This window comes from Xyrauchen texanus, chromosome 1, assembly GCF_025860055.1.
Source record: "Xyrauchen texanus isolate HMW12.3.18 chromosome 1, RBS_HiC_50CHRs, whole genome shotgun sequence".
Lineage (NCBI taxonomy): Eukaryota > Metazoa > Chordata > Actinopteri > Cypriniformes > Catostomidae > Xyrauchen > Xyrauchen texanus.
Window position 1 is genome coordinate 64,976,100 of NC_068276.1, and position 23,944 is coordinate 65,000,043.

A 23,944-nucleotide genomic window follows, 5' to 3' on the forward strand; every position below is an offset into this window, starting at 1 on the left:
TAAAATTTGAGAGCCCAATACCCCACACATAAAACTCTGTATCCTCAACCAAAATGTTTGCATCCCCAAAAGTCATTGGTTGTGTCTGCATCTTCTGATTGACATCACCAGCAGGTGTTGTGTCTTTAAGACCAAACCTATGCAATCTAGATGGGGTCCAATAGACTCTATGTAAAATCATGAATTGCATAAGGGGAACCCTTGCATCTCTAGATGTAGACTTGATATTTTTTAGAATCCTAGCCCACACTCCCTCCTCCAATACCATGTTCAGATCTTTCTCCCATAATCTCTTGTTGAAGCTCCGTCCTCCAGACTCTGAATTAGCAGGGAGTAATCACTGATGCCTCATGACCTTTTCCAAAAGCATTTATCACCTCTCCCAGAGTATCTTCTGCTTTAGGGGGGTGAAAACTACTCCCAAAAACAGTACAGGGAAGGTGGCCCAGCTGTAAACTCTTATAAAAGTTAGATCTGGGAGTCCCTAAATGTTTAACCAAATTTTGAGAGGATCTCAACACTCCACGCTCATATAGGTCACTGAGTGTAGTAACCCCCCTCACATTTCACTCTGACCAGCAAAAAGGGGACTTGTTGATACAGAATTTAATTTCCATCACAGTAATTGTTCGGCATATTACAGCAACGACTTTCGGTAGCATCGCAGACATGCTCGCCAGTTTCTGCTGGATTTCTCCCGCCGCACTGTCCAAACCGAGTCCCTGGTCTACCGGCCCGTCCAAGACACCAGCTTGAGCACATAAGTGTTTATAAATATCTCCAGAGCCCAAGGACTTTGAATTCTTTGCCATGTTGACTTCAAAGAACAGATATGTAGCAGGGTGTATCGAATCTCACCGGTTTATGACATAAAAGTAATTAAAAACTAACAAAGTGCATAGAGCTCACCGTTTACATGTCCATTTACCACTGTATATCATGCTAACAAGACGTGCTACCCCTGTTTGTACATCATTTATTATGGCGGTGGTTCATTCTGATGGGGTATCTCAAGCTGACAGGATGTGCTACCCTGTTTTTACATCATTTATTAAGGTGGTAGTTCATTCTGATGGGGTATCTCAAGCTGACAGGATGTGCTACCCCTGTTTTTACATCATTTATTAAGTGGTAGTTCATACGAACAACCGTATAAGTCCAAAAAAACAAAAATTGAGATAACCATGTGACTTGAATGTATGTGTGCCACTTTGTATACAGATCACTTTGGGGGTGTGTTCGCACGACCAAAACTCTGTATATTAAATTTTAAAATAGTCTCACGCAGAAAAACCGTTTATGTCCACTAACGAAAAATGGAGTTGCTTTCATGTCCGCTGAGTTGGAGTTGCTTTCATGTCGGTTGCTTTCATGTCCGCTGCAGACATTAAAAGGCAAAACCTCGGCAAAAAAAGGAGAGCGAACATGATGAATGAATGGAAGGACAGAGCAAGGAAGTCTTTGAGGGATGCTGGGAAACCATATGTGATACCGGAGAGGAGAACAAAAACAAGGAAAAAGTCCACCGAAAGAGGTGAGTGAAAGAACCGTATACAAAGTATCTACCTAACGTTAGCGGTTACAGTCAGAGGGGCGTGTAGGCTACTGAGCGTCGTCTACTACAGTTTATTCATATAGCTCACTCTGTTTAACGGATCAATTCATGAATGGGTCGAAATGAATGCTGTAGGCTACTCCTTATAACCACGGATAAATTAATCGAAACATTTTAGCTGCGTTTGATGTCCCTAATGTTAGCTAGCGGGATAATGTTAGCTGGCTAGCCAGTTACTTTGTAACGTAGCTGGTTACAGTCAGGGGGCATATTACTGGGCGTCTAACGTTACTAAAGTTCATACAGCTCGGACTGTTTAGCGAATCAAGTCATGAATGGGTCGAAATGAAAGCTGAGAAAATTAGACTTTGATTGCTTTATGTCTTCACTGAAATTGGTAAAAAAAAAAAGTAATTGACGTGTTTAAAATATTTTGATATATTTTTTGGATCCCCTGTTACCATTTAATGCAACACTTTGTTTTGTAATATTGTATGCTATGCTATGTTTGTTACTCATTATTTAATAAATACAATAAATAAATAAATAAAAGGTAATAATAAAAAAAATGCATTGATTGTGTAAGCTGTTATATATTCTAGCGAGTAACCTTAATAGCTGCTAATAGCTCTAGTGTTCTATAGCTAAAAAAAAAAAACCCAGCTAATGTGACATTGTTTTTGTTAAGGGCAAGGTGTGCAATGAGACGTGTCCCAGGCAGTGTTCAAGCCTAACAGAACAAAGAAAACTCCAGCTCTTCACAGAGTTTTATGCTGTCTCTTATGAGAGGCAGCAGGCTATCATTCTCTCTGGTTTGGAGCAGGTAGGCTAACTTAAGCAATTCATGACCATATCATGTCAACAGTATGCAATGCATCACAATGTCGGCCCATGAAATAACCAGTGAATTGAATACTACTGTATGCCTTCAATTCACTAAGACTGCACATGTGCCTGATCACTGTAAATGTTAAATTTTGTGAGGATGGATGAAGGATGATCGGCATCAAGTAGGCCACCAAGTGCATTACAGACCACAGTGCTTTGGTGCCCTAAAAGGTATACACATGGCTTATTCATTCTCCTAACCAAAGCCTACTCACGTACTTAATGACCTTAACTTGACAGCTCTACACTACGGCTAGCCTGCTACGCTATGGTAAATATCTTTTTACTTCATGTCTTTTTACTTCTAGCACAAGGTGAGTCGCAGACGACCACGTGGGCCTGACACTGAGATTACTAAGAGGAAGTACACCTTCAAGTACCATGTGCAACAAGGAGGCCAAAGACTTGCTGTTTGTAAGCTCACATTTATGTCAGTCTTTCAACTGACCAACAGTCGCCTACAGGCAAGTTTTATATAGCCTAGCGTTTTCCGTTTGTTAACTTTTTATTACATGCATGATTTTAATTAGATACATTGTCCATAACATATTTATTTAAAGTTACTTATCTTTGAAAAGTTTATTCAAGAAAAGTTAGGCAGTCAGTCTGTGGGAACAGAGCAGGTAGATAAAGTCAGGTCTCCATTAGAGGACTTCAGAGGAAAACATAAGAACAGGTAAGTAAAAAAAAAAATCTTGAAGGACCTCTTGCTCTTGTCCTGTTAGTTTTTAAAGCTGCACCGTTGTCAGCATCCGTTGCCCTACAACATTCCCTGGTCTAATGGTGCACTGGACACTGGCATTATAGGGCGTCGGGTGCCTTGCCACCCTATAACGCAAGCGTGCACGTACCCTAATGGTTAGGATTCAGCTCACTGTTGTTGCCCAGTCAGGAAACATATTTTTGCACTTTGAGATCGATATCGGAGGTAAAGTGCTATGCAAATGTAATGTATGATTATTCTTTGTATCATTACAACATGTGGATCTTAAAGGGATACTTCAGCTCTGGAAAGATTAATGTGTATTTAAAATGGGTCATTTATGTAGTAGAAATGTAGTATGAAATTATTTTTGAATTTGGAGCCTTCTAGACTGAGAAAAGCCAGAAAATTTATTTTTGATTTATGGGGATGAAAGACAACAACTCCCAGATTGCAATGCTAAAACGCACACATCAATCGATCACATGTTTAGCATTCATGTAAACACTACATTCAGATTCACTAATCGGAATAAATTCAGTTAGATTGAAACGAAATGTGTGCATGTAAACAATGACGATTTTTGCGTCATCGGAGGATTTTTTCCAGACAAAAAAATACATAAATCTCTCATCTCAGGGGGATATGAGGGAGGAAAGCATGGTAATTCGAAAATACTAAAAAGAATTCGGTTTTCTAATGATACAAAGCTTAATGCTAAATCCTGAACTATCCCTTGAATGACTGTATGTGAAAAACAAAATCCTATAGTTTAGAGGAAGGTTTAGAATTATACATTTATGGTCACAGAAACAATGCAATTGTGCAAAACAGACCAGCATAGTTTATTATATTTCCCTTGTTCATGAGTTGTGTTGTTTATTTTTTAGGCCTCATAGCATTCATCCTGCAGTGAGAGAGGGGATAAGAGAGCATATCTTGAGCTTCCCACATCAACCGAACCACTACTCACGGATGAAGGGAGATGTGGAGAGGGAGTACCTGAGCTCTGATTTAAACCTGCTCTGCATGTTCCGCCTGTACAAGGAAACAATCCAACATCCACTGCAAAGTTCTGGCTCTATAGGGACCTCTTCAAGCAGCAGAACCTCAGTTTTGGGCAGCCAAGAAGTGACACTTGTGCGAAATGTGACGCCCTGTTCTCATAATTAACAGCTGCTACAACAGATGGAGAAAGGTTGAAGATCGCAGCCGAGAGTGAGCTTCACCACCGGAAAGCTGAAAAAGCGTACACGCAGTTGCAGGCTGACACAGCGAGGGCCAAAGCCAATGATGACTGCCATGTCATTTGTATTGACATGCAGGGGGTAGTGTTCACGCCAAACCTGACACACTCCAACGTGTACTATCAACGACAGCTGGCCAACTACAACCTCTGTATCCAGGAGATGGGCACTGACGATCCTCCTACAATGTGCCTCTGGCATGAGGGCATCGCTCACAGAGGTTCCATCGAGGTGGCAAGCTGTCTTTTGAAGTGGGCAGAAACATCTTTCGCTCCCCTAGTCCAGGCAAAGGAACGGAAGGTCGTCATCTATAGTGACCGATGCTGTGGGCAGAACAACAACTGGCGAGTCCTAAACCTCATGGCCCTGCTCGTATCTAGAGGGTACTTCAGTCAGATAGAGCAGAAGTTCATGGTGTCTGGTCACTCCTTCCTTCCCTGTGACCGTTCCTTTGCCACGCTGGACAAGAGGCGTAAGGTGTCCACACTCCACACCCCCAGCGATGTCGCCGAGATGATCTGTGGTGCAAGGCAGCAGCATACATTCAAAGTAATTGAGATGAAATGTGCAGACTTCAGGCAGCTCCCTGATGCAACATAAAAGCGTCCACCTGGCTTGCTAATCACATCCATGATGTGGTTGAAAGTGACAGGTAAAAAACTAAAGAGTTGGTTTTCTGAGATTAACAGTGTTGGGGATATGTGCGTGAAAGAAGAATCTTTATTGAATTTCTTGTTGAATCATGATTTCAACTGCTGATCCATGGTGTGTCCACACAAAAGGGAGCCACAGCCTCTACGAGGGATGGAAGACCTGGCTGATCACCAAACAGAGGAAGAATTAACCACCTCCAGCTCCCTTGTTCTCCACCACGTATGCTCGTGCTTACGAGAACCCTCTGCCCGTCAAGAAGGAGAAGCACCGGGATCTTATGAAAATGCTAGCCTACATGCCAGCGGAGGCCCAAGCATTTTATGGGACATTAGAATGTGAAGAGTAGCCTGGTATGTGTAGGTCATGTGCAGGGTAAGGTGGGGTATATTGTGTATATTGTGTAAAATTAATCATAATAGTAGTTGTAGCTTATCTTGTATGCCTTATCTTATGTTGTATAATAGGAATATATATTTTTTTAAATGAATGAATGGGGTGATTTATGAAATGTATTATAAAATGGTAAACTAGCATATGGAACCATAGCATGGAATGATGATGTATGTCTGTATTGTTTACCGTTATTACTGTTGTTTATTGTTTGTATGTATTGTTGATTGTATGTACGGTTTATTGTTTGTACTGATGTTTATTTTCTGCACTATAAGTAGGCCTATGTATTGTTCATTGTTCGTACTGTATTGTCCGTGTTTTTGTTCTGTGATTTACGTTGGCAAAAAATAAAAGAAACTGAAAGAAAGAAATGCTTAATATTTTCTTTAAGGCTCTGTTACTGTTTTAAAACTAAGATAAAGGAATCAAATCTCCAGTGGTTTAAAGTGATATGATGAATTGGACTTATACTGTTCTTCCACATTAACTGGACATATACTGTTCTTCCACATTACAGAAATGTAAATTACTCTAACTTTTTATTTTTAAGATTGATACTAAAAAATCTTATCTCATTAGAATTGTGAAGCTTTTGTTGTCTATCATCAAGTCAAAAAAATAATAATAATATAATATTCAGAGTCCAAATTAAAAAAAATGTTATTATTCAAAATTTGAAAATATGGATTTATATGGTTCTTCCTCTCAAGCCCTCATTTATTAAGGCGGTAGTTCATTCTGATGGGTATCTCAAGCTGACAGGATGTGCTACCCCTGTTTGTACATCATTTATTAAGGCGGTAGTTCATTCTGATGGGTATCTCAAGCTGACAGGATGTGCTACCCCTGTTTGTACATCATTTATTAAGGCGGTAGTTCATTCTGATGGGTATCTCAAGCTGACAGGATGTGCTACCCCTGTTTGTACATCATTTATTAAGGCGGTAGTTCATTCTGATGGGTATCTCAAGCTGACAGGATGTGCTACCCTGTTTGTACATCATTTATTAAGGCGGTAGTTCATTCTGATGGGTATCTCAAGCTGACAGGATGTGCTACCCCTGTTTGTACATCATTTATTAAGGCGGTAGTTCATTCTGATGGGTATCTCAAGCTGACAGGATGTGCTACCCCTGTTTGTACATCATTTATTAAGGCGGTAGTTCATTCTGATGGGTATCTCAAGCTGACAGGATGTGCTACCCCTGTTTGTACATCATTTATTAAGGCGGTAGTTCATTCTGATGGGTATCTCAAGCTGACAGGATGTGCTACCCCTGTTTGTACATCATTTATTAAGGCGGTAGTTCATTCTGATGGGGTATCTCAAGCTGACAGGATGTGCTACCCCTGTTTGTACATCATTTATTAAGGCGGTAGTTCATTCTGATGGGTATCTCAAGCTGACAGGATGTGTTTTTACATATTGATGATTGATCAGATGTTGGTGGATGTTCAGGATTTTTTGATTTGTTTTGTTTAAAAGTTATTTTACTTTTAAAATGAGCACCATGAACAAAAGTGTCAGTAAATGTCAATCTGTGGTGGAAAAACAATACTTGGTACTTTTCATATGTGCAACATTTATAATATTGTATTTTATCACGTGTTTTGGCACAATCAGCATTGGTTTGCTAACTGGGTTCATTTCTGCACAATTTTCTATAAAACTACATTCAATCAATATATAATATATATATATATATATATTATGAAAAGTGATATACAAATAAACCTGATTTACTTTCAACCAGAGGATAAATAATTATATAAATTTCATCATAACTCTTCCATCCATGTTTTTATTCAAGCAAATCAGGCAAAAACATAATATGAAAATGGCACATTGTATTATAACTATATAACTATATATATATATAAAAGAGTGTAACACTAACTCATTTGATCAAATTATGGTAAAATGTACATGTCTGCAGTTGTTCTAAAGCAATAATATTTTTCTCTATTACAAAATAAATGTATAAATTACACAAGTGAGATTTACATTTAGCTGAAGAAACAATGTCAAGAGTTTAAGATACTGAGAGCATGAATCAGCTCATCACAACATGAATATGGTGTTATTTGTTTCGAAATGTCTTTATCTTTTGTACATTTATCAGTTATTTTAAACATGTCCATTTCAAATATATTACGATATAAAACAAATGCAAAAAATAAACTTCAAGATCATTTGAATGACAAAATCAACGATTAAAATAAACATGGCGAAATAATTAACAGTAATGTAAGAAAAGTCTTCTGAACCTTTTTAAAGAGATTCAGATTGAAGTTTCTTCCTCTGTTACCACATACTAACTTTGATCTTCAACAGATGAAACTATAAAATACACACAAAAACAATATTATAAACATGTCATTGAATGTCTCGGTTACTGTCGCAACCTCCGTTCCCTGATGGAGGGAAGGAGATATTGTGTCAATGTAGAGACACTAGGGGTCGATCTTGAGAGCCCCTATCACCTCGGATCTTTGAGAAAGGACCAATGAAAATTGGCAAGAGGAATTTGCATGTTACTTCCCCGGACATACGGGTATAAAAGGGAGCTGGAATGCAGGATTTATTTAGGTTTAGTGCTGAGGAGCCGAGACATGGTCCCGCCCATTTCAGCGGCTAGTACAGCTAGTCCCTCCATCAGGGAACGTAGGTTATGACAGTAACCGAGACATTCCCCTTCTGTCACTCACTCGACTTTGTGTCGATGTAGTGATGTAGGGATTAAAGGGATAGGAGGAGGCGATAACCGGGTTGACAGTATTAATGATATTTTAATTATAAACTGAACTAAAAAGACAAACACAAACATATGTCGGACAGCTGCCTGTAAATGCCCTCTCTCTTTTGCACCACTGTCTGAAGTCGGCCTTTATCCCTCTCGGAGGCTTCATTAGCCTGATACGGGGCCGTGTCATGATTCTAAACACCCGGCCCCGTATCAGGCCATCCGCCCGGTCACTCCCTCGTTCTCTCAGGCCGGGGAGCCTCCGGCATAGCGTACACCCCCCCCCTTTCCCTGGGAGAAATATGAAAACGACGGGGCGTGCCTTCCTGAATCTGTGAGGGAAACAATAATGATTAAAATAGGGGGTAATCCCTGTAACAATGCAATACCCCAAAAAAAGCATTGGGAGAGAGTGAGAGAAAAAAAACCACATACTTGTCGGTTCTCTGATACGCCATAGCATGGTCCTCAGGCCACTCCTCCACATTCTAATGGTTGACAGCTGTGCCTACCTGGGTGGATCGGAGGCAATCCTCCAGAACCTGGCGGACGGAATGCTCCACTGCATTCTCAGGGAACAGAAGGGGTCTCTCCTGCCCCTGGCAGCGGTTCTCCCGCTCCAGGCGGTCAGCCGGGATCCCCTCCCCGCTTGTGGTCAGCAATCCTCTCTTAACCCTGCCGCATTTAGCGGCTGGTAGGGGTCTCCCCCCCACCCCTGGCAGTGGCCCTGACCATTCCAGGCAGTTCCCCGGCACTTTCGCGGGGCCCTGGCTGCAGGTGCTTGGTGTCCGGTGCCGTGAAACGGCGGCTATGGACACCAATTTTGTGACTCAAGGAGTGAGGAAACTGCTTTATATTTACCTCCCGGCCCTCCACCGGGGGATGGAGTGATCTGGATACCAGCTCCATAGCAGAAGCCTTGCTCCCTGGGTCATCCGTCTCAGGGGCACTTAGGAGCCTTCTGGGTCCTCATACCGGCCTGGGAGATGGGGGCATCAGCTTCCTGCAGGGGGCTCTATGCTGGGGCCGAGAACTGGGCTCGGGCTGAGGCAGAGCTGCCTAGGCTTTCGCAGCTGCAGGGGGATGCCCTTGGTGAGCAGACGAGGTGCGGGATCACACCGAGGCAAGATCTGCTGGATGGCCCCCATCTGCATTTTCACCACGAGAACTACTGGGAACAGTCTTCAACGGTGTCGCCGAAAAGTCCAGTCTGGGAGATGGCCGCAATGAGAATATGTGCTTTGTCGTCATCCCTCATCTCGACAAGATTCAGCCACAGGTGGCATTCCTGGACCACCAAGGTGGGCTCAGGGTGGAGGCAGCCTGTCCAGCAACACTGCAGGCTTTAGTCGCCAGAGACAACGTAGTTCTACAGGCCCTGAAGGGGCCGTGAGCAGGTCCCTGAACCCAGGAACTTATCATCGAGAGTTCCAGTCCAACATGATACTTGTGGCGGCCCAGGCAAGCATGGTGGTCAGCTCTGAATCAGTGTCAGACTGGGCAGGCAGACCCGAAGGTGGCAGCCCAGTCGAGTCCACAGCTTATTACATCGCCTGTGCACTCTCCGACGCAACAATTGAAGACTCATCCAGCTTGCAGGCCCTGAAAAAAATGTGAAGCTGGGCTGGTCTCATTTTGGCAAACGAGAGTGCTGGGGAATGGGAGGTCTGCGGGAATAACCCTGCAAAACCACGCCCATTGAACAAATCGCCTCCAGTGCCAGTCGGGCTGGCCTCATACCCGTGGGTAGAGGGCGCAGCATGGGGGGGTGGCTGGAGTGGCTTTCCCCTGTTTGAAGGAGGAAAGCTGTGACCGCAATGTTGCCATGGACATAGTCTCACTATGAGAACATAAGCCATTCACAAACGCTGTCTCAGTGTGTTCGCTGCCCAGACATGTGAGGCAGTGCCAGTGGCTGTCGGAGGTGGAGAGATGATGATTGCACCCAGAAATCACACAAGGACGGAAAGGCATCTTTTTAAAAGATGCGTCTTTAAAAAGAAGTTCAACATCAATGTGTGTGCTCCGTAAAGAAATATATTCTTTTAGCTCCCTTTTACGCAAATGCAAAATTCCACCCGCCAATTTTCACTGGACTTTCTCAAGTATCTGAGGTGATCGGGGCTCTCAAGATCGACCCCTAGTGTCACTACATTGACACAACGTTACATGAGTGACAGAAGGAGAACTAGACTTTCATATTGTTTCCTCTGCTGTTATTGTCTTTGTGAACAAACATTTCATCTGTTGAGTATATTGATCTCTTTTACCTCTCGCTCTGTAGCATTTGAACACCAGCACGACTGTCGCCATCAGATATGGACAAACTGCCAGAAGAGAACTGAGAGTGTGGAAGTCAAACATATAATGTGCTGACCCTGAAAAACAGACACACAAGCACATGATGATTGAGTATATCTGAACAAGTGCACATGAATGAATAGAAAAGAGAGAATAAACTGTAATGAACTACTTTTTCCCAAGAATTGTACTTCAAGTAGTTTAAAAATTGTATATACTTGAGTACATTTTAAGTGTTGTAATTGTACTTTTACAGCGGTATTTTCCCACCGTCTGTGTTTGCTACTTTCCTGTCCTGATTTTATTTTTATCTATCAACATGATTGGCAAGGTGAATTGTGACTCCCATCCAATCAAATCACAAGTAAAAAAAACTTGAACAGAAGCTCCAGATCTGGCGTCATTTGTTATGGATCTGGAGGATGCCTCAATCACAGTATATGGCTGAACTTCACGGCCGCACCTCAAAGGGATTTTCGCAAAGAAAAAGACCAATTGCTTGATTGTGTCATGTGAGTTTAACTTGCTCAAGCCAGATATCAGCATTAATCCTGCCTCTTAATTTTAAGAAACTATCAAGGTAAATTTTATATTTCTGCTTACTAGATTCTGTGTCTATAACGTAGTCTGAAATTGAACTATCTATCACTGAGGTTATTGGGCTGCTGTGAGAGATTAAGTCAATGTTATCAGTAGAGTTGGGCAATAAAATGATTATATGTTTATCTGAAAAAAGAGGGATGTCCTCGATCAAACTTTTGAGTAGTTTTCTATATTTAGCCCATGTTATACATCTAGTTGTTTTTGTATGTTTTTGGACATTTCTAATGTTGGACTTGAAGCGTACATGTAACCAAATTGAGCACTGTCTCATGGCAATGTCATATAAAGGCTATTAATCAAACAACAATATCAAGGAAACGAGAAATTCACTCACTACTTATGGCCGAATAACTTGAGTAGCTTTAAAAGTATTAATGTAATAGAATAAAACAGTGACATTTGAATAATAATATTGTTCATTTTTTAATAATACCGACCCTTAATGTAGAGAGTGTGTTAATTGGTAAAATAAATTACCAGGAAATTAGAGATGATAAAATAATTTATAATTATGATTTGCCTTTTTAAAGATAGAAATCTATCAACATTTGTAGAGCAATTTACTCACTCTCATGACATCTGTCTATGACTTTCTTTCTTCAGAACACAAATTATGATTTTTAGAAGAATATCTCGTGAAGGGGTGCCAAAATGTTGATGCTCCAAAAAGTATTTATAAATGACACCCCACATCTGTGACATTTAAACTTTTATCATAAAATGTTTTATATTCTGATATTATATCAAAGTGTGGACCCCACAGAACAAGTCAATTTCAATACATATATACAAACTAGGTGCTGGCATACGTCACCAATGACACATTTATAAACCTTATTTATGTCAATATAATCACCTGTTAATACAGTCAGTGTAACAGAATCACTGATGCTGCAATTTTATCGACACCCAAATTAGACCCACAATATTCAAGATTATTCTTTGACTTCAAATATAGATTTATACGATATCTATATATATATATATATATATATCTTGTGTACAAATGCATGAATTCTGATTTCTGAAAGTGCAAAATAACTTTTCGATTGTGCCACTTCTCTGGGGATGAAAACTTGTCCCATCAATTTGTATTGTGGCCACCAAAAAAGTAATTTCCTGGCTGCATTCGTACATCTAAAATAAACATCATGCAAAGTTGTGGTGAAACATTTCACAACTACATTCATAACTGTGAAAAAATTCTAGGATTGTTTTTTTAGGATGATCGAGCAGATTTATTTTCAGAACAGAAAGATGTCACCTATGATCAGGTTTATAAGAGGATCACATCATTAATTGTACAGAGTGACAGAAAATCAAGTTTTTAGAGGAGCAAATCTCTAACACAATTTACAAACACAGTCACTGGTAATAAAATACATTATGTTTTATCTCACCTGTGACGTTGACCCACAATGCATCACTGTAGTTTGTGTAGTAAACTGGTTCTCCTCTTCCAGCTCTACACCAGTACTGACCTCCATCAGACACTGAATCAATATGGACTCTGTAGGAGTTTGTTTCTGTCTTGTTTTTCTCAGAGTTCTGTGTGTGTTTGTACCAGTAAAAGTCCCATCCAGCGGTCTGAGTCATGTGACAGATCAGAGTCACCGTGTTTCCTGTCAGTGCAGCTCCTGCAGTATCTGATGTGAGTTCAGGATTGAGCTTTGAGTCTGTGGTGAAGAACATTTGGGTCATTAATAAACAGAGTTCATCTTCTGCTCGTCTTTACTACAGTAATTACTGACCTTTAACAGAAAGAGTAACACTTGTGTTCTGTGATGTTGCTGGTCTTATTTCATTATAAATGATTTACTTTATTGGGTATTTTGCTTCCTAAAATGTGATAGTGTGACGTTTATTTTTCTAACTTTATGTTTTCTGTCAGAAAGTTACTTAAAAAGGTTTCCCGTCCTTTTTCTAGCTAATTATCGCTCTGTTCATCTGTACATTTAACAGAAATAATATCTAAATATAGATTTCTGTGTTATGTAGTATTTTGTCTGAAAGTTGCTGCTAGTTTTAACTGTGTTAAGTTTTACATTTAATTGCAAATGTTATTCATCGACCCTCATCACACGATTATTATAGAGTTATGAGCCGTTTTAATACATCACAATTCTTTTTTAGTACATAAGACCTCAAAACACATTATAAATAACTAGAATTGCCCAAAAACAGATAAATTATGGCTCGTTTGCTTCATGTGACGTCAAATTCTCTTTAATTGGGATATAATTAAAATGTGTATAATAATGATAAGATGCTTTTAACTGGTATTTATGTAGAAAAAAATCTAAAATGTCAATAAAATAATTGTATCAATGGCTGTGAAGAAAGCAGGTAAAGATGTCATCAAGGGGCGTGTTTGAGGTCAAACTGCACACATGTGGGTCAAGTGCAGGTGGAGCGGTCTCCATCTTTACTGCCTAATAGGGGTGTAACGGTATGAAAACCGCCACAAACATTAGCACGGTATTACGGTTTCACAGTATTTATGTGCGTTGATAATATTAAAAGCTGTTCAATATTTGGTTATAAACAATTCTTGAACTTTATTTTGGATTTCTTCAACTTTAATCCTTTAACTTTAGATCTTGAACATCGGGACACTCTCTTAATCCGACAAGGTAAAAAGAAACATGTACAGTAGTCAGATGATTATAACTAAAATATATTGTTATTGTTATTTTATTATTTATTACATTGATTTGTAATGATTATTGAACAGGTTAACACTTCAAATATACATTTTCATGCATTCAGTCATTTGTTGCATTTGTGATTTAGTTCAGTTCTACAAAACCTGCTGAAAATATATTATTCATGTGCAGTTTATTTATTGCCATTTTGTCCAAAACTGACAATTTCTGCCACAGTTTCAATTTCTTGCATTCATATTTTCAATGTCAATTTCCTGAACACCAAAAGCATTTTGTAAACCCAATTTAGTACAATGTTTTAAAATAAAAGATATTATTAGTATTTTCAAACACATTGTCCTGCTGTTGCGGCACATTATAATGTTGAACGAGGGTTTAAATCCGTTTGCTGCATTTGTGAATGTGACAGAAATCATAAACATAACTTTAGTCTAACTAGTCATTACAAATCATGTAAAACTACATTGAATCTTGTGTTTTTATGAAACGGGCTATAATTTATTATCCCGTGTACTGTATTTCCACATACATTCATCTCCATGAAGTCCGTGGGATGGTGCTTAATGTTTGAAGTGTTTCCCGTCTGAGCCGATAACTTTTGCAGCAAACTTTACAGACTGGGTCTCATCAACACTGATGGAGCTTCGTGGGTCTTTTACAAGTAATCCCAGACAGCGGAATAAAGGTTCAGACTCGTCCGGACATGTCTGTATATGTTTCACTCGTGCTGGACTTCTGATGTGCTTGTGATGCGCTCGCGACACCTGCATGTCACCTTTAAAACTGAGTGACAGTCAAATGCAACACGAGGAAGAAGCAAATTTAAAGATTTATTTTATCTAGCAAGTTTATATGATGATGTGTAAATGTCACAGATTCTGTCTTAATGAGAAACAGATTCACTTTCTTCTCTGCATATCGCCCCCTGCTGTCTCGCAAAACATGACAAATATTGATCTGTTTCTCACCCACACCTATTATCTCTTCTGAAGACATGGATTAAACCACTGGAGTCTTATGGATACTTTTATACTGCCTTTATGTAATTGTTAATGTGATGTTTAAAGTATTACATTTATAAATATTTTCAGAAACATGTGAGTTTAAAGTGCCGATAGTGAACAGAGTCGAGATGAGCGTTTGATGTTTTTTGACAGTGCTTCATCTGAGTATGTAGATGTCATGAAGCAATGGACCGAGGTTTGTTATGTTCATATCATTCACTAATTTGAGTTGTTCTGACAGACAACAACTTCACAAGTTGATCCTGAAAGTAATTTTTACTCCAAATAACACTTAAATGTTTGTTGTTCTCCGTCTGAATCGCTCGTTTTGGTAGTTTTTACATTGTGTCTCGAGACCAGAAACACAAAACGTCTCGGGTTACATGTGTAACCCTTGTTCCCTGAAAAAAGCGGAACGAGATGGTGCGCTGCTAAGCACTACGGGGAACAGCTTTAGCTGTGAGCCGAGCTGAATAATGTGTGGAACACGTCAATGAACATTGACCGGAATTTATAGCCTCGGCTGATGTAATCATTAGATGCACCTGCGGCCAGGCTATAAATGGATACGTCACCAGGTGTCGTCAGATATTTTTTTTTGAAGAGCAGTCCTGGGACGTCCCAGTGCGGCAAAGCAGCGCAACATCTCGTTACGCTTTTTTCAGGGAACAAGGGTTACACATGTAACCCGAGACATTCCCTTTACAAAAAGCTTCACTACGATGTTGCGCTGCTAAGCGCTATGGGGAACGCAATACCCACGCCGCCGCACTTGGGGCTGTCCGGACCCCTACGGTTGTGCAGTGTACTCACAAAAACACGAGAGGTCTCAGACATGAGCTTCAGATGTCGACTCATGGGCATAAGAGCCCGGAGTAGCATAAACATCTAAACCATTCAATTTTGATGAATGTGTGTGGAGAGGACCAGCCTGCCGCATCACAAACTTGTTCAGGCATGAGCTGAGATGTCGACTCAAGGGCATAAGAGCCCGGAGTAGCAAAGCATCTAACCCATAAAGTTCGATGAATGTGTGCGAAGAGAACCCTGTCGCAACACAAACTTGTCATAAAAACTGATGAATGTGAGCGGAGAGGACCAGCCTGCCGCATCACAAACTTGTTCAGGTATGAGCTGAGATGTCGACTCAAGGGCATAAGAGCCCGGAGTAGCAAAGCATCTAACCCATAAAGTTCGATGAATGTGTGCGAAGAGAACCCTGTCGCAACACAAACTTGTCATAAAAACTGATGAATGTGTGCGGAGAGGACCAGCCTGCCGCATCACAAACTTGTACCCTTAGGGGCCAAACATGAAAGATTCCACAATTCGGGGCAGGGATGAAATATTGCCCTGTGCCTGAGATAGAAGATCCTTCCTGTTCGGAATCGCCCAAGGCGCGTCGTCGAGGGAAGAGATTAGCTCCGAGAACCAAGCCCTGTTCGGCCAGCGTGGTGCTATCAGTAAGAGGCAAAAACCCTTGCTGGCGAACTCTGGGCAACTACTACCTTAGGGTGGAGTACTTAACTCCCCCGTTGGTATTTCCTGTCTGGACCGTAAATCTGCTCCCGTATACGGGCATCCAGGGATATAACTGACCTGAGTGACAGGAGCTTACCCTGGGCCCTAAGGAGAATCCGACGTGTCAGAAATACAGCTGACAAGAACGTGGGTCTCCTTGAATATTTATGTAAGAGGCTACCGCTGTATTGTCCACCCGCACCAAGACATGGCAGCCTCAGGAGGAGGTATTTCAGGGCCAGAAATACAGCCATCAACCCGAGACAGTGACTGTGACAACCCAGCTGACGACCCTCCTATCCCCTTAAGCTACCCCGCCCGTCAGGTGCGCTACATCATGCATTGTGAATGTGCGGGTAAAAAGGGCTAGGCTGAGTGAAAGAACCTGACCCTGGAAGACTTCGCCCCCGGAAGTGAACCTCAGGAACTTTCCTTGTTGTGGCAGAACTTCTAAATGAAGTATAGAAGTGCGTCATAAGATCGATGGTGACCAGCCAAACGAGTTGTAGGGCTTGAGACACGACCGTCTTGACAGGCATCATCTTGGACTTGAACACCCACGGGTAGTTCAAGCTTTAAGATCTAAGCCAGACGCCACCCCTCACCCTCCATGGGAAGCGGGAAGTATTTAGTGTAATAACCGAACTCTCTCTCTGGAAGGGGAACACATACCATGGCCCCTTTAACCAGGAGATTGAGTCTTTCTTTTTTTTTTACAAAAAGAAATCCGGTTACTGGTAGTGAGAACACGCCGTTGAAACACGGAAGCGCCAATAGAATTAAATCCTGATGCCCTTATAAGACCCACAGAAAAGAATATATCTGGCAGAAGTTTCCATGCTGCCAGGATCTCTGAGAAGGGTATTATATTTTAATACTTCCTGTTGAGGGGATGTCGGGTGTTTCGCGTCCTGAATAAAATGCAGGAACAGCGAAAATACCCAATTTTGACGGAAGCCTCTGCAACCCGAAACACCAAGAGGTGGCGAGAATGGAGGGGCTTCGAGGAGGTACCGGGAGGGGTGAAGTGAAGCACGCGCCCCGTCCCGAGGCGAGCTACCCCCTAATCTAGGCGCAAGACCATCAGGGTTTTCTCTTACTAGAATTTATAGTCCTGAGGTCTTGCTTCGGGGGCTGGCGAGGGCGGTGAGACTGTCCCCAATCCCTGGGAGGAGGAGCACGACTCGCCACGCTTTGCTTTTGAGCCTCCCTTCAGTCAGGACCGAGGTGGGTCTGAGGCTTGCTCGTCAAGCGCAGAACCCACACTCAGGTCATCCAGGAGTTCAGCCTGGTACGCCTGTAAAACAGCATAGTGTGCAGAGCAGCACCAGCCTGACCTGCTGCTTGATAAGCCCTTCCCACTAAAGTGGAGGTTGTCCTACAAGGCTTTGAGGGGAGAGAGGGCTTCTTAAGTGACGATGCCGAGCCCGGCGAGAGATAGGCCACAAGCGTCTCTTCGACCGGCGCCATCACTGAATACTCCTGTGCCTCAGCACCCACGATAGTCGAATATAATGACGTCGAGGGTATGTGAACACGGGAAGAAAATATATATATTTTTTTTATATATATATATTTTTTTTTTATTTTTTTTTAGGGGTTCTCCATGAGCGAAAAAGCTCTTCATGGAGGTTATCAAAGAAAGGGAAGGGACCCATGAGGCGTTCCCTTTCTTAGACTGGAAGATAAAATCTATCCCCTAATTGGAGCGTTTGGGGGTCTCTTTTTCACGTGGCCAGTCCAATCTGGCAACCGCACGAGTAACAACATCGAGCAATTCCTCCGAAGATTTTTTATCGCGGACGGAATGCTCGGAGGCGGGAAGAGAATCCCGATCCACCTCATGATCCGAAGAAGCGTCTGAACGCGCTTCGAGATCATGTGAAGGACCAGCTGGGTTTGGGGAGAGAGTGAGAGAAAGGGATCAACCCGTCTCTTGCTCCTCAGCCAAATCCATGCACGAGCCCCACGAACGATCTTTTCGTGAGTGCTGACTCCGGAAGCAAGCGAGGCGAGCACGACGCACTCTGCCTGTTAAAGCAAATCGCAGTGCTCGCACCCGCCCTGCTGCAACGCGAGAGCAGCGTGCTCTTACCCCCAAACAAACAGCAAAAACTGATGTGTGCCGTCTTCAGCTATAGAGCGAAAAGAGGGAACACGCACCGTTCATGGCTTTCAGTCATTCTCTCTTTTTTTTTTTTTTTGAAATATATATAATATTTTCTAAACAGAAGAGAAAAATAGAACAACGTCCACTGCACACTGCCTAACAGATTCTATCTCCTAACAGAGGAAAGAAAGTTTTGACAGGGTGTGTGAAACACACAGAAACAGAATCGCTCTGAAAAAAGAGTTTCTGACGACACCTGGTGACGTATCCATTTATAGCCTGGCCTCAGGTGCATCTAATGATTACATCAGCCGAGGCTATAAATTCGGTCAATGTTCATTGACGTGTTCCACACATTATTCAGCTCGGCTCACAGCTAAAGCTGTTCCCGTGAGCGCTTAGCAGCGCAACATCATAGTGAAGCTTTTGTAAAGGGAACAGGCAATTACAATCATCATGTGTCGTCCAGTAGTTGCTCAGGAAAACTGTGGATCTGCTGATGATGCATATGATTATAATATAACAGATGATCACTCACCGATGACAGTAAATGACACTTCATTACTCCAGGGACTCCAGATTAGTGTAGATGTTCTGATAGCGAAACACCAGCATTTACTGTATCTGCTGTTCATTGCAGTAATCTTGAACTCTTTCTCATTAGATTCTTGAACATAAACACCATCACACTGAAATCTGTATGTCCAGTGTGTCTCTTCTGTCCCCTGTAGGTCACATGTGAGAGTGACAGTCTCTCCTCTGAATATCGGTGATGTTTCAGGATTTACAGTCAGAACAGGTTTATCTGTAATAACCAGAAACAAACACACAACTCTCACTTTACAAACACACATGTTGCATCTACAGTTTAATTCACACTCTATAATAAAAGTTTAATCTATTTTTAATTTTACAAATATCAATTTCACAACAAATTTTCATCCAATTTAATGACGTAATCTTTATCAAACCTGATTAATAAAACTAAGATATATTCCAGTTTTATTATTATTATTATATATATTTGATTTACAGTAATAAAGGTCACTTGTAAAAGAGTGAGGACAGTTTTATAAGAGTGCGTTCAGTGTCTGTACACTCTTGTGTTCACATTAATATTGTCGATCTTGCATCTCCCTGAGTGCTCGATTAGAAGACTTTGTTCTAGCAACTGGCCCGAATCTCTCTCACACTGGTCACGGGACATCGGGCAGTCCTTATTGTCGAGCCCCGTATAATAATATTTTATATTTACACACTGTAATATTTTATTGGTTTGATCTTTCAATATTAATTTATATATTTGCCTCCTCTGAATATTCTGTCATGGACCGTCACTGTCACCAGGTGCGCAGGGACGAGCACAGACATTTTGTGGAAAAAAGGGCACTTCTTATAATTATTTATTTATTAAAAACAAAATTAAATATATTAACACAACTCTGACCTCCTTACCAAATTCACTAAATATCACAAGAGCAACAGCAAAGGAAACTTCCCCACAATGTGCATGTTTTCTATGATACTAGTGTCAAATATATATTTATAATAAATGACTGCACAAGGAGAGGGACATCATTTCACTAATTATTGTTTATTTTGCACAAGGCAATAAATAGTTTTAATTCTTTTAAATGAGTGGTTTTCTCTCATGACAAAAGAAAGCCGTGACGGCAATGCTGCCATGGCTATGTTCTCGCACTGAGAACATGAACCATTCATAAAAAACTGCCTACGTGTGATCACAGCCCAGCCACACGAGGCAGATTTTATGACCATCAGAAGTGGAGAGAAATCAACCGCATCCAGAAACTACACAGAGGCGTAAAGACATCTTTAAAAAGACGCGTCCTGAAAAGGACGTTCAACGCCAGCTGTGTATTTGCTCTTTTAGAGAAATAACACTTTTAGCTGCGCTGTCGAAGCGCACAGGGGCAAACTTCACTGCTGTGCAGAGAAGGGAGAAAGCCGCTGATATGCGCCGTAGATCAAACAGCAATCGCACTCAGAGATGTGTGACTCGCAGCTCGCTGCATACAAGACCATCAGCTCTTTTCCATCAGACCGGAAAATTTCTGAATGAAACAAACACCTTTATACCCATATGTCCGGGGGAGGGACATGCAAATTCTGTCTGCCAATTTCTCATTGGCCTTTTCTCATAGATCAGAGATGCAAAAGCATTCAAGAGAGACCCCTAGTTTCGCTTCTTCGACACAACGTCGAGGTGAGCGACAGACGAGGAACCCTGATTATAACTGCCTCAAAAAGTGTGTGTGCGTCTGTGTGTGTGAGTGTTTGAGTGTCTGTGTGTGTGTTTGTGTGTGCATGTTTTTGTGTGTGTTTGTGTGTGAGAGAGTGTGTGTTTGTGTGTGATTGAGTGTGTGTGTGTGTGTGTTTGAGTGTCTGTGTGTGTGTGTGTGTGTGTCTGCGTGTGTGAGTGTGAGTTTGTGTCTGTGTTGGTGGAGCGGTAGGGTAGTGTAGACCCGAGTTCGATTCCCACTCATGGCCAACACCAGTGACGATTATCTGAACCGGTCCCGAGCCCTAGGTTGACTCAGCCTAAAATGAGTACCTGCGGTGTGTAAAAGGCAGTTGGGCGTGGTGCTGGCCACCCACCCCCTTGTGTACCGTTCCGGCCTTCATAGGTGCTCACTAACAGCACTTGCCCCTACAGTCTGTTAAGGCTAAATGGGGGATCTTTGTCTTTGTTTGTGTGTGAGTCTATATGTGTGAGTGTGTGTGTGCGCGTGTTTTTGTTTGTGTTATGTATCTACATGTTTGTGTTTGTGCGTGCATGTGTGTGTTTGTTTATGTGTGTGTGTTTTTTTTTCCTGCATTGTTGCTGACTTAATAAAATTGCTCTGTTTTTCACTTTTTCCCCATTCATTTTCAACGGTCGGTCAATTTTGACAATGAATACCAAAGGTGACCAAAGGAGAACCGAGGCAACGAAAGTTCTCTAACGAAAGTGAGCCACGACCATAGCTTTGCCATGGTCATGTCCTCGCAGTGAGGACATGACTCATCCTTGAAAGATGTCTAAATGTGGGCAGCGCCCAGGAACAAAAGACAACGATCGTGGAAGTCTGAAGGCGAGAGATTTCGACCGCATCCAAAAGCCGTGTCTTTAAAAAGACATTCCGATGTGTGCCGCTCTTTTAGAATATACTATTTTAAAAGGGAAAATACTCTATAGAATATAAGGTAAGGATCCAGCATAAGTGAGAATGGAAGCCATGGGAAATTCAGCTCGCTGAATCATCGACCGATCGGCTCCGAAGAGAAATCTGAATAAGCGGTATGCACATCCCCTCCTTTACCTGTATGTTCTGGGGAGTGGCATGCAAATACCACTCGAAAATTATAATTGGCCATTTAACAAATATCAGAGGTGTCTCTGGCTCTCAAGAGTGACCCCTAGTGTCACTACATCGACACAACTTCGAGTGAGATAGAAAACCATTTTTATTCAATTTAAACAAAATATATATGTTTATGTCAAAAATGCCAGAATACCATAGGAGGCTGAATGATGCATAGATGAATTAAATAAATTATGGCAAAGGGCTTTGCTGCATGAGAAACTAAACACATACGCAACCTGGTCTCAGACCATCATGTTGTGTGTGAAGATGTGCCAACACAAATATTATAAATTATATATCTTGTTCACTACACTTCAAATCATGAACAAAAATCAACAATTTATTTATGAATTATGAGTTACCTGGTCTTTGTGCAGAATAGCTGTTAGACATCAGCACTGAAAGTATAAAAAGAAGAATTTCCATTAATTCAACACAACACAGTTCAATACAGATGTTGCACTACAATTATCTGATGGACCCAGATGTAAAATTTCAATCATGGTGTAAATTTATCAATCATGTTAGTTTAAATTTCCCTGATATGTGGTATAGCCTATTTGATTTTCTTGATATATTCAACATTTTCAGTTGGCACTGCACGTGTCTGTTGAAATAGCTGTTCTATTCAATAATTCACAGTTTTTAAAAGTGTACTTAAATAACAGAATTTCTAGATGCAATCTGGCGATCTTTTTACACACACACATACAGGGCGAGCAAGAGACAGATGGGACGTTCTTGAACGATTCGTTCAGTTTGAACAAAACTTTTATATGACTAGAAAGAATGAGTCTCAGAGAGGGATTCATTCATTTGACGCAGGACAGCCGCATATGATCTGTACAGATAACACAAATGATTAGTTCATGTACAGAGTCTGTGTTGTATGGAGCCCCTAAAGGGTCAAGATAGTGGGTAAAAACATTAGATGGGTGGGGAAAAAAAATTTGCAAATGCTTTTGTGTTTTCTTGAGAATTTTTGTATTCTCACAAAATGTGCATCATAAAGACAGTCTTCTGCAATCTCTCTTATGTGTATTCCAGCATTATTCCAGCTGTTGAGTTCAAAAGAAGAGAAAGTCTGTGCAATGAAAGAGTGAAGCCCAAAAGACAACACTTATGCAATGCACAAATTATAATCTTCAATTTATGAATGAGTGTAAAATAAAGACAACACAGTTAAAATGACATTAAATGTGAGTGGTCTACACCCCTGTATGTCACCATTCATCAGTAATGAAAGGGTGTTAGTGGCTCATTTTGCTCAACACATGGGTAGAGGGACACACGTTCATCACGAGAGGGCGCACTTCTGAGAAACAATAATAAAAAACCTCTTGTGTGGCCCCGCCTGTCAATCTCCTATGTCACCAATGCAACATACGGCCCTGGTCTTCCTGTCCCCTTTGTTGATACATTACAGGAAAATAGTTTGAAGTATTAACAAAGTTTTATAACAGAACTTTTGACCAACTTTTTGCAAAGTTTCTGCTTATAGACTCTCAGCCAGATAATGAAGACAACATTACAACAATAGTGCCTCCTGCACATTACTCAAACATGTTCAATAAGAACAGCAGACAGACCGTAGATTAATAGAGAAGTTGAGAGCGATCTGAGAGCTCAAGATGGAGAGAGTCTATTTAAAGATACAGCACATACAACACCAACTCACGGAAACAGAAATATGACTGATTCAACAGACAATCCAAAGATTATTACAATAAAATAAGATACAAGTATATAAAATATGAAGAGATGAAACACATCAAAGTTACAACATGTACACAAGTCCATCATCTTTCACATGAACACAGACAGATGCATTTGATCTGTAACACACAGTAATAACTGCAGTCTTCACTCTCATCATCACTATAACACCAAACATTATTTATATATGAACAGAATAAAGAATACATGAACACTGAGACAGTAAATCTACAGTATAGACCTGTGCACACACATCACCATCATGTGTTTCACACACACACAAATAACAGAAGATAATATAGAATATAATAAAACACTCACAGAGTATAAGAGGCAGCACACTGGACTCCATACTGTCACTTTAATTAACTGTTTAAACTGTGCTGTCTGTCTAAACCAAACCCTTCCTGTGTTCAAACGTCATTTCACACTTCAGAGACAGAGATAATAGGGCAGATGCCAAGGGTCTGC

General features: G+C 41.1%; 1 protein-coding gene across 1 annotated transcript in view; it reads right to left on the reverse strand.

The window, feature by feature from the left end:
- LOC127643077 (B-cell receptor CD22-like) overlaps positions 1–23,931 on the reverse strand; it is a 148,181-nt gene extending 124,250 nt beyond the window's left edge. Inside the window, exons 1-3 of the mRNA XM_052125639.1 lie at positions 23,795–23,931; positions 22,120–22,155; positions 18,928–19,194 (exon numbers count right to left, since the gene is read on the reverse strand). Of these exons, the coding sequence (XP_051981599.1) occupies positions 18,928–19,194; positions 22,120–22,155; positions 23,795–23,825 (334 nt within the window). The 5' untranslated portion in view covers positions 23,826–23,931. The remainder of the gene's footprint in view (positions 1–18,927; positions 19,195–22,119; positions 22,156–23,794) is intronic.
- Between the last annotated feature and the right edge of the window lie 13 nt (positions 23,932–23,944).